This window comes from Triticum urartu, chromosome 1 (assembly GCF_003073215.2).
Source record: "Triticum urartu cultivar G1812 chromosome 1, Tu2.1, whole genome shotgun sequence".
Taxonomy (NCBI): Eukaryota; Viridiplantae; Streptophyta; class Magnoliopsida; order Poales; family Poaceae; genus Triticum; species Triticum urartu.
In genome coordinates, this window is record NC_053022.1 from 528,993,595 (window position 1) to 529,004,496 (window position 10,902).

Below are 10,902 nucleotides of genomic sequence, written 5' to 3' on the forward strand. Positions count from 1 at the left end.
GTTTTGGGGGAAATCGGGGTTTTCCCGGGGTCCCCCCCCCCCCCCCCCCGAGGGTTTAATGGACCAAGATGGGCCTTAGTGGAGAAGAGGAGGGGCGGCCAGGGAAGGCCGCACGCCCCTTCACCCTCTAGTACGAATTGGATAAGGAGGGGGGCGGCGCCCCCCTTTCCTTCCTCTCTCCCTCCTCCTTCCCCCTTCTCCTACTCCAACTAGGAAAGGAGGAAGTCCTACTCCCGGTGGGAGTAGGACTCCTCCCTGGGCGCCTCCTCCTGGCCGGCCGCCTCTCACCCCTTGCTCCTTTGTATACGGGGGCAGGGGGAACCTCTAGACACACAAGTTGATCGTAAAGATCTCTCCCAGCCATGTGCGGTGCCCCCTCCACCATAATCCACCTCGGTCATACTATAGCAGTGTTTAGGCAAAGCCCTACTGCGGTAGCTTCATCAACATCATCACCACGCCGTCGTGCTGACGAAACTCTTCCCCGAGCTCTACTGGATTGTGAGTTCGCGGGACGTCACCGAGTTGAACATGTGCTGAACGCGGAGGTGACGTACGTTCTGTACTAAGGATCGGTCGATCATGAAGACGTACGACTACATCAACCGCGTTGTCATAACGCCTCCGCTTAACGGTCTACGAGGGTACGTGGACGACACTCTCCCCTCTCGTTGCTATGCATCACCATGATCCTGTGTATGCGTAGGAAAATTTTGAAATTACTACGTTCCCCAACACCATCATACTTGTTGATTTAGTCTACGAATCGCGTGGACTTCAACATGAAATTCGTAGATATCTTCATTGGGAATCCATTTTAGTTGAGCACGCAACATATTGTTCAAAGATGAAGAAGATCGATGGAAGTGTCCTATCTTGAAGTCGGCGCTCGCCGGAGCCTATGGCTGTGGCTAGAAGCTCGGCCAGCAGAACAGCAGGCAGCAGAGGCTACTATGGCCGAGACGTGTGGAGGACCTGGTTGTCGATGGGCTGCAGGGGAGGCAGGAATTCCATGGAGATGGTGATGGAGCTCCTGCACCGGCGAGTGTTGGCCGTGGAAGGAGCTGCTCGTCGGAGCAGCAGGCTATGGCGGCGACTTGAGGAGGCGCTGGTGCTCGAGGAGTGCAAGGGAACAGGTGGTTCGATCGAAGCTGCTGATGGCTGGTCAATGCGTGCTCGCGTCGCCATGCCTGGGCGCTTGGGCATAGGAGTCGCGAACGGAGGAGATGCAGATCGAGCGGTTGCCAGATCTGATGGCGCTGGATGTGGTAGATCGTTTTGCAATCTGCCACACGGTTGCCAGATACATATTTCGATATATATACACACACACACACACACACACATATATACATATATATATACATACACATATATGTTCGCGACTCATTTGAGATGCGTTTGATATTTCATATATGTGCAATATGTATGAATTGTAATGAAAATATACATATGGTTTGTAGTTGATATATACATACACACACACACACACATATATATATATAGTGTTACTATTCATCACCCAGGTTGCAGCATACGTTATTCTTCACCCGAGGTAATCTTATGGTCATTTCATAATTAAATTACGTTTGAAATTCGAATAGTTACATTCCTATTAATTCACTAGGTAAAATTTGACATAATAAAATAAAAATATAGGTCATAAAACAAGAAAATTTATAGTTTATGTGTATTTTAGACTATGTTTTTACGTTTGTAATTTTACATAACATAAAATATTTTTTACGGCGATTATATATTTTTTTTACGGTCCTTTTTTGTGTCGGAAATAAGACAAAACTTACGGAACATAAAATTACGGAGTATTGATGGTAAAATAGAGGGGGGTGAAGAATAACTATTATTACACCCAGGGTGACGAATAGCGTGACCTTATATATATATACATCTGGGCTATTCTGTTACGCGTAACAGAATATTATTCTGTTACCCTACTTGAACTGATGAATTCAAGCGGTTCAACTGATGAAATTCGAGCGGTTGAACTGATGCTTTCTGTTGCCGTTAAAAATCGTCTTCTTTAGTTCGAATTTTTTTGCAATTTTTTTATCGAAACGGGGCGTGTAATATATCGTTGGAAAGCTCTTGACATCCACATTACAATCTTATAATTTGTTTTTGCAAAAAAATTATGATTTAAGAGCAGTTTTGAAAAAACCGTTTTTTTCAAAATCGAAAACGCGAATCGTATTTTCGACTTAATTTTTAAACGGTTTGTCGGAATTGAGCAAATGAGATGGCGTTGGAAAGCTTGTGAAAATCCGCATCTTCCATATATCTACTATTTTTTCAAATTTTATATTATTTAAAAGTAATTTGAAAAACGGTGAAATTCTGGACGAAATGTTTTTTCACTGTTTTTTGCAAACGATTTGTCGGATTGACGCAAATGATACGGCGTTGGAAAGCTAAGGAAAATGTGCAACTTTTGCGTATAGAAAGTTTTTTCTAATTCTTTACGGTTTAAATATGAATTCAAATACGGTTAAAATTGGTTTTGAACGCGGTTTTTTTAAAAGTTTGTCGAAATGGGGCAAATAATATACCGTTGGATAGCTATCGAAAATGCAAAGCTTAGTCATGTTGAACGTTTTCTCTACTTCAAAACCGTTTTAAAGTAATTTTGAATAAGGTGAAACCCATTGTGTTTTTTTTTCATGTCTAAAAAACAGAGTACTCGTACTAATCTATGTCTATGTTTGTACTGAAATATTTTTCACAGAGCAGTTTTGAATGGTTCCGAAAAAAGAATACTTTGAACAGATGTCTTTATGATTTTGTACTTGCTCCCATCTTTTAAGAGTAATTTTGAAATACGGTGAGACTCATCGTGCTGTTTTTAAGAGTAATTGTGAACTTGCGGTGTTTTTGTAATGCCAATATTGAGGAGAGCAAGGCGAGGACAACGATAGAACAAAGCTGAGTGTGGTGATCGTGGAAGCACTACAGGGCTGAGCCAGAACGGTGGTTGATGGCAAGGCGACACGACACGACACGACATGCGGTGGAGAGGCATGGTGACTGGTGGGCGGCGCACTGACATGACACTTGAGATGCGCCTGCTGGACTGACCTCCTTGTCCTATCTGGACGGATCAGTTGCAGAACTTGGATGTTTTCTTGGACGTCAATGTCACATAATACCAAAACCTAACCATCTTTTATTTTCCAAACTGATCGTTGTTTTTAATTCGTACTGATCAATATTTTTGATTCAAACCATTTTCTTATTCTTGCATGCACATCAAGCTGTCATGTACTATACCTTCTTTGAAGTAGCAATCGTCTCATCATATATAGAAATTTTTTTCACATAAATAATACATGTACATGAATAACATATACACAACACCGACCGCAAATTTTCATACATGAATGACATATACACCACACCGACTGCACATTTTCTTGCTATTAGAAGCCTCTTCAGATTTAATGGTTTGTACTGGGCATAACAAATTAACCAAAAACCGAATTACGAAGGTCAAAGTTCTTGAATTACAGACCAAAAAACAAGCAAAGAAAGGATAGATAGAGGATTGACAGGGTCTAAGAGAGATCAATTGCAATACTCTTTCACTCCATTTTTCACTCGGTAATAGCATGACTGAATAAGTAGTTCAAAACTGGAGCAGTTTTTTCTTTTAGTATCGTTGGGCATGAGCTCCTTGAGGAAGCTTGCGTGGTGGTCCTGCAATTGTGTCGGAGCCGCCTCCAGGTCAGCCCGCAACAGGGTAACTTCTCTGCACTACAATAAATCAAAAGTAGTAAATGCACACATTTTGGACATACAAGCATAATGGAAATTTGCAGAAATAACATGGTGTATCCAGATACAAAGTACTGATGCTTTGGGAATTTTCGAACAGAGAAAAGAATTGCAGGCTCAAGCGTCAAGAGCAGAAGAGCATGGGCTCACCGGGGAAGGAGGTAGACAAACGACAGTGGTTGGCCCAGCCCCCGGCTCACCGACATGCTTCAGTTTGGGCTGGATTCATCAAAGATGTCAAGCTTATAAGCACTGCAAGAACAACCAAGATTGAGAGAATACACTGAGCACCATGTCTAATTCTCAAGTTAGTGGTTGGTCCAATAATATTACGAGGTCAGTGCTTCCATAGAAGTAACGAGATGCAAGCTTAGTTCTTAGGTTACAAATTTGTAAATACTAGTACTGCTACCAGCATTTACAAATACTGGTGAACTTGAACTACGCACACCTACTCAACTGCTCCATGCCACCGTCCCGCTGCTCATCAATACACTTGCCGCCTGCTCGTTGTCGTTGGACGTACCCTGCACACACAATAGCCACCAATTAGCATGCACAAGTTCATGTACAGTAACATTACAAATTCGCAACGAAACATAAAAGGTTATGTACTTTGAAATAATTCATTTTACTTTCCAAATACTTCATTTGTTTCGAAATATGAACTTCTATATTTATTTCCTTAGAACTTATTATGATTTCCCTCCGAACTACAAAAACATGATTGGTTTACTTACCCACAAAATACTTGAAGTATGTCAAATGAAAAAACATCCCCAGGCCTGGAAGTGAGAAAACACATTACACTCATCGAGGTAGATATCATTCTGTGCGTACCTTGCCAGAGACCACATAGGATTCCAAGATTCTGGATGGACTTTAGCAAAGTGAAATGAGACCTTTTTCTAACCTGAGAACTACAGAACATTAGCTTGATTTTTTAACCACAGCAAATAAACTCTTAACTACTTCTGGCAAGTATAATTGAACTGATGTGTCCTTTTTCTAGTTACTGAATTGCTAACCACTCCAAATAAACTCTTAACTAAGGCAAGTTTTTTTTGAACTGACCTTTTCCCATGTTTTTTTTGGTGTGTGTCTTTTCCCAAATCTTTTCCGACCCTCTTCTCTGAACTTCTATATTTATTTTTCATGAACTTTTTAAGTTACCCTAGTTGAACTTCTAGCGTTTTCTTTCTTTTACTAATTTTGATTTGTCCAATATCATCTCCGTCTGGTAGTTTCCCATCCATCTCACTATCTTCGAACTTTTGGCAATCTGGAACCTAAACTCTCTGTGAAAACACATGCTCCAGTGTAATCTGAGACGCCAACTCAATCAAAACAATCAGTACTACTCACATCTATTAACAACGGCTTGAGATGCTCATGTATAGGCTAGTGCAAGCTACTAGTACTAGGCATCCAGCGTGGTTGGAACAAACAAGATGAAACAAGTGATTTAACGGAGCAGCACTACATGCATGAATAGGAACATCACTATGTACCTGGAGACCGGCCACAACAGCAAGCGACACATGGACTGAAAGCTCAAGTTGGACTGAAACTTACTCGATAACTAAAACTCCCAGGGTGGGGTGGGATCCAGGGTGCTGCTGGCAATGAACGGCCTGGGGTGGTGGCATTGAACGGCCTGGAGTGGTGGCTGTGAACGGCCAGAGTGCTCCGGCGGCAGAGCCCCACCAGGAGATGGCGATGCAAGAAGGAGGTCGGGAAGCAGTGGTGCCAGTGGTCGGGGTCGTCCAATGCTCATGGCACAACAGTACAGGAAGTTGATTCATCACCCATCCACAGTTTTTTCCTTTTTGGAATCCATTGAACTGGAAAAAGCTACAATGTGAGCTGAAAGTATGAAAACAACATAACGTTGACGTCCAGTGCAGGGCGGCTACTTGCTCATGTACTATTTTTTTGTTTCTGTTTTTCAATGAACTTATAGGGTTATACATTTTGAACTTATAGATATTTTTTGTTGAAAGTATGAAAACAACATAACGTTGACGTCCTCAGCCAAAGAACACATCCATTAAAGAAACGCTCCAGTCACCGAACATAGAATAGCACATCCAGTTCAAGATTGACTATTGATGCATGCCTTAATAAGCAAGAGCACCAGTACAACATTAGCATAATAGTAGGTAAAATAATAGTACGAAGTTAGCCATCGATGCAAGCTTTTGACAAAGAAACTCGATAGGCACTGTGATTTTGGATGGGCAATGGCGGCGGCACATCTCTAGCGGCCAGCGGCATGCGTTTGTGAACAGGAGAAGCCTATGAACTTTTCCGCTTTCTCAACTCTGAACTTTTTGTATTCTTGCACTTGATCCTCCCCAATATTATTCTAAACTTTTTTAGTGGCTTTTGTTGGTGAGCCCTTCTGTTTCCCTAAACCTTCACAAGGTTTCTTCTCAGTATAAAGAAAACAAGAAATAAAAGTGTTATGTTCACATATGCATTAGAACAAACACCTAGCAAGCATCATTTTTGCAGACCAGGTAAACATGACTTTTGCTTCTTTTTGCAAAAGGAGAAATTTTATGCAAGAGTAGTGTCACTAGTACATATATGTAGGAATAAACTCACTTTTTAAGAGCGCTACCTACTAGCATATGTGTGTGTGTGATTTAATCATTCAATGACGATGGACAACATCCTGAATGCCTGATATTGTTGTTTATGCGACAGAAGTCCATCTTTAACAAATGTGAGTTGCTTGGGGGTTGATACACGGTGCATAATTCTTTTTTCTTATGTAGTGTGATTTCCATTTTGTCGCTAACACTAGCCGGGTTTGTATAAGTAATTCCATGTGTTGTTATGCAAGGGGAAAGACATAATCTTCATAGATCATTTTTTGTTTGGAGGAAATGGAAGCATGATTAACTAATATTTTGACTTTTCTTAGCACAGTAAATATATTGGAACTAAGACAATTTAACTAGATGAACTGAGACAATTTTAACTAGTTGAAATGATACAGTCAAACTGATAATTAGCACATCTAGGTATATATACAGGCAAACGGAGATGGTGCAAAAATAAAATGCAAAAATGGAGAAATGTCTAGATGTAAACTGTTGCAGGCCCCAAAATCCGACCAGGGGCAGCAAAATTAACCTTTCATGATACAGACTAGATTATGCTTCACCCACGTGAATGGTGATATAAGACAAAGAACTAAAGACCTCCTACATACGCACTCCTCCTTAAACTGCACTGGGCTAAATAAAACACCAATTCTCCCCCTGCCGAGATCACTAATCGCCCTCGAAAGTCAGCAAGCAGCAGCATCGAGACAAGCCTTGAAAGCAAGCAGCCTCTCGCCAGCCAGACCGATAGCGGAATTTCGACAACAGACAAGAAAGAAATCCTAAGCGGCATAGCAGACGACCGAATTGGGCGGACTGGGTGCGGTGCACGTACTTGAGGAATGGAAGGGAAGTCGGGAGCAGGGGTGAATGGCCGAGGGTGACATTGGTGAACTGCCCGGGGTAGTGGCGGTGAACCGTTTGTGCTGGATGTTGTCCTCCTCGGGGCAGAAGGGGCTAAGGAGGAGGCCAACCTGTAAGCACGGGAAGGAGGCGATGCAGTAGCGCCACTGCGTCCGCGGCGCCGTCGAGGTGAGCACCGAGCCATAGAGCGATGAAATGAGGCGCACCGCCGTCGACAGTGCGCGGCGGCAGGGGAAGGGAGGCGCGCGGCGGCCGGGGAAGGGAGGCCCACGACGGCCGGGAGGTGGGAGGCGCGCGGCGGCCGGGGAAGGGAGGCGCGCGGCGGCCGGGAGGTGGGAGGCGGGGTGGAAGATGGGGTCCTGACTTGCGGTGCCCACCGGCGAACTGACGGACTGACGAACTCGGCATAGTCGGAGGGGCGGCCGCGCTCGGGGTCCAGCGGGGGCGGCTCGTCGCCGGAGATGGGACGCGAAGGGCCCCCGGCGCGCTGGGCAGGGGGCTAGCGACGGCGGCGCGTGGAAGATGGCGGTGGGGGAGGGCCTGGTGGCGCGCTGGGGAAGAGGGCCAGCGGGGGTGGAGGGGCCAGCGCTGGACGCATGGGGCGGCGGCGGATGGAAGCAGGGGGGCGGCGGTGGATCGGGGCTCGGGATGTGGTGCATGGTGTGTGGGCTGAATTCTTCGCGCGTGCGTATACAGGGACCGATGGTAACAGAATAATATTCTGTTATTACTAACAGAATAGTCCAGCCCTGTATATATTCTAAATTGGACGAAAAGTGACACATAAAGTTTTGAATTTATACAAATTTTGTGACACGGTCTTGATGTCACAATGAGGTTAGATGCCACATGCCACATGAGTCTGACAACTGGACTCACTATGGGGAAAATGGTCAACTGTGGTAACAATAGAACAATAATACATAACCAGGAGTAAACTGTGGAATATAGATGTGCAATGAGGCTACAATGCGGAATTTACCCTCAAATTCAGATTGTTGAGCTCGTATTTTGAGTTGACAAGTCAATTGATGGCCTAGGAGGTGTCAGTTTGTAGAAATTTAGAGCCAAGTCACCGGCTTCTCCTTGCTGACAAACAACTTTTAAAATGGAAGATCGCTAAACTATGAAGGGTGCATACGCGGGGTGGGGGGGGGGTAAGAGCATTTCCAATGGCTGCCTTATCTTAGGGTTTCATTTTAAGCTTGGAGTAAAATTTAAGGCATCAAAAAGTGTTTTTTTGACATGGCAAAGTGTCGTCTCCAACAGCTGCCCTGTAATAGGGTAGCCGCACGGTTAATAGAGGGAGTACTAAAGAAACAGGGTGCGAAACCAGTCTCGGCTAGTGTATGTCCGCGGATGGTTAGGAGGGGAGGCGACTCGGGGGGCGATTCGGGGGAGGGATTCCGCGGGCGACGTTGCTAGCGGCCCCGCGGCGGAGGCAGATGGCTGGACGGTGGTGCGCCTTGCCCAGGGGTGCGCGCGGCGGAACGCGCCGGCGGGGGCGTGGCTCCTCGCCCCGCCCCTCTCCGGCAGCAGGTTCTGGGCTCTGGAGGGGGTCGACTCCGACGACGAGACGACGAGGTAAGTAGCAAGGTAAGTGATGGTGGTGGTGGTTCGCCGAGGCCCCGGGCGGGGTGCTCGGTGGGTGACTTTGTCGCCCGTGCGGAGGAGCTTGGGGGCTCCTTCGTGGCCGGACGCCGGCGTGCCTTCGCTCCTGGTGGGCATGGAGGTCGCTGCCTGGCGCCGCGGATCTGGCGTCCGCCGTGGGGGGTGGATGCGGGCCCTGAGGGTCGTTCGTGCACTCTGGCGGCGGTGGGCCGCTGCGAGGTGGCGCCGGTGGGGCCTCCTCTGGCCTTGGCGAGTTCGTCGGAGCTGACAGGGGTCGGCGGCGGCGATGGCGTGGCCGCCCGGGTCGGGGAACCACGGATCGTGGCTAGGGTTTCCGGGGAGAGGACGGACGGGCCCGTTTCCCCGCTGGGCCAGGAGGTGTGGCCCAGCCTTCCAGGAATTGGGCCGGGGGGGGCATTGGCGGCTTAGCCCGCTTCTTCGAGTGGGGGGTGCAGGGGCTCCCCCCCCCCCCCGTGCTTGGGCATGTCCAACCTGGCCCGACGACCTGTCGCGAGCCTGCGCAGCGGCCCGGGCCCAACGTGGAGGTGGCCGCGCGGGCGCCCGCTCCTATTAATAGGTGGCTGTGGGTGCCAAAAGGAACCCTAGATCTGACGCTAGGGTTTCCTGCCTCCCACTCTCAGGTGCGGCGTTTCGGGCACCTTGCTCGTCGCCTTATCCGCTCTGCCCCTCCCCCACCTCTCTCTTGCTCGTTCGTCGCTGTGGTGAAGATGGGCTCCCGTCGCAGCGACAAGCCTCCCATGTCACCCCCGATTCCGGCGGCGGATCGACAGCGCGAGCAAGAGCTTCGGGCGAAGGCACTCTCCAAGGCGTCGGCGAAGGCCGTGGAAGACGGGGGCTGGGGGCCGCCGCCTCCATGGTGGATTGCGGAGCAGGAGCGGAAGCATCAAGAGGAGCGCGAGCGCAAAAAGAAGAAGAAGGAGGAATACCGGCGCCGGGGGCTGGAGCAGAAGAAAGAGCTCAAGAGGAAGGAGTCTCAGCCCCTTCCGGGCAACGAGCGGAGCGGAGACCCGTTGGCCAAGAAGCAGAAGCACAAGGGGGGCACGGCGCCGCTGCAGCTGGTGGCTGGGCCGGTGGCTTCGAAGGGCTCGGCTGACGCCCCGATCCCAGTGGAGGAGGCCGACGGGCCGGAGTGCTTCAAGTGCGGCAGGATGGGGCACTACCAAAACACGTGCCAATACAAGCCCCTATGCGTCGTCTGCCACGAGGAAGGGCACGCGTCGGCATACTGCCCCACGCGGGGTCGGCCCCTGATGCTGCAGATCATGGGCAATGCCATTCCGGGCGAGGGCTTCTTTTGCCTCCCTTTCGTGGAGACGGAGGGCGAGGAGGTCCGGGCCCCGTTGGTGGCGGACGCGGCGATCATCTCGGCGGCGCCGGGCACGCTGTCGATCCCCATCTTGGAGGCGGAGCTCCCTCACCTCTTCGAAGGGGAGTGGGATTGGCAGGTGTCGGCCATCGACGTCGACCAGTTCTCGGTTGTCTTCCCCAACAAGGCCATGCTACGGATGGCGACCCGCAGCGGAAAGCTCTACCTCTCCCTCAACGACATCATGGCGGACATCAAGGAACAGTGCCAGGAGGAACCCAAGGCCGAGATTATGCCGGATGTGTGGGTCAAGTTGTGGGGTTTGCCACCCAAGCACCGCCGTGTGGACCGCCTTATGGCCGGGACGGTGATGATTGGGCGGCCCATGGAGGTGGATCCAGCGTCGCTGCCGGGGCTCGGCCCGGTACGGATGCGCTTCGCGTGTCGCGCGCCGGCCAAGCTCAAGGGCTACGTTCAAGTTTGGTTCAACAGCGAGGGGTTCACCATTCGCCTGGAGGCCGAGGAGGGCGAGTTGCAGGGCACGGCTCCCCCTCCCCCGCCACCAGCCAACGTGGACAAGGGTCCGAACGACAAGGACAGGGACCTCGACACGAGCAGGGGGGATGACTCCATCGACACCGCCACTTGGGACAAGCTTGGGCTCAAGGACAAGGACTCCCAGGACGCGCCGCCGGC

At 49.1% G+C, this 10,902-nt stretch overlaps 1 protein-coding gene across 19 annotated transcripts; it reads right to left on the minus strand.

The window, feature by feature from the left end:
• Positions 1-3,315: 3,315 nt before the first annotated feature.
• Positions 3,316-7,965, minus strand: LOC125526030 (vegetative cell wall protein gp1-like). 19 transcript variants are annotated; one of them, XR_007291577.1, is made up of 6 exons: positions 7,240-7,959; positions 5,365-5,633; positions 4,630-4,702; positions 4,245-4,316; positions 3,940-4,041; positions 3,424-3,768 (listed from the first exon to the last, which is right to left on the minus strand). XR_007291577.1 is itself a non-coding variant. In XM_048691076.1 (5 exons), the coding sequence occupies exons 1-4, from the start codon at positions 7,925-7,927 to the stop codon at positions 3,986-3,988; spliced, it is 828 nt and encodes a 275-aa protein (XP_048547033.1). In that variant the 5' UTR covers positions 7,928-7,965; the 3' UTR covers positions 3,316-3,763; positions 3,940-3,985. The 19 variants fall into 19 exon arrangements, 11 of the variants coding, with proteins under 11 accessions (XP_048547033.1, XP_048547038.1, XP_048547016.1 ...); XR_007291578.1 differs by having other exon boundaries at positions 3,424-3,763; positions 3,940-4,008; positions 4,241-4,316; XR_007291566.1 differs by having other exon boundaries at positions 3,424-3,763; positions 4,241-4,316; positions 4,530-4,702; positions 7,240-7,958.
• Between the last annotated feature and the right edge of the window lie 2,937 nt (positions 7,966-10,902).

What these genes read in the sequence shown, in the direction of transcription:
- LOC125526030 (XM_048691059.1), bottom strand. Translation starts at nt 7,927, where the DNA reads ATGCACCACATCCCGAGCCCCGATCCACCGCCGCCCCCCTGCTTCCAT. An exon ending in ACTTCCCTTCCATTCCTCAA is followed by an intron (nt 4,575 to 7,239) that starts GTACGTGCACCG and finishes TCTCACTTCCAG; the next exon opens with GCCTGGGGATGTTTTTTCAT. An exon ending in CGGTGGCATGGAGCAGTTGA is followed by an intron (nt 4,042 to 4,244) that starts GTAGGTGTGCGT and finishes TTGTTCTTGCAG; the next exon opens with TGCTTATAAGCTTGACATCT.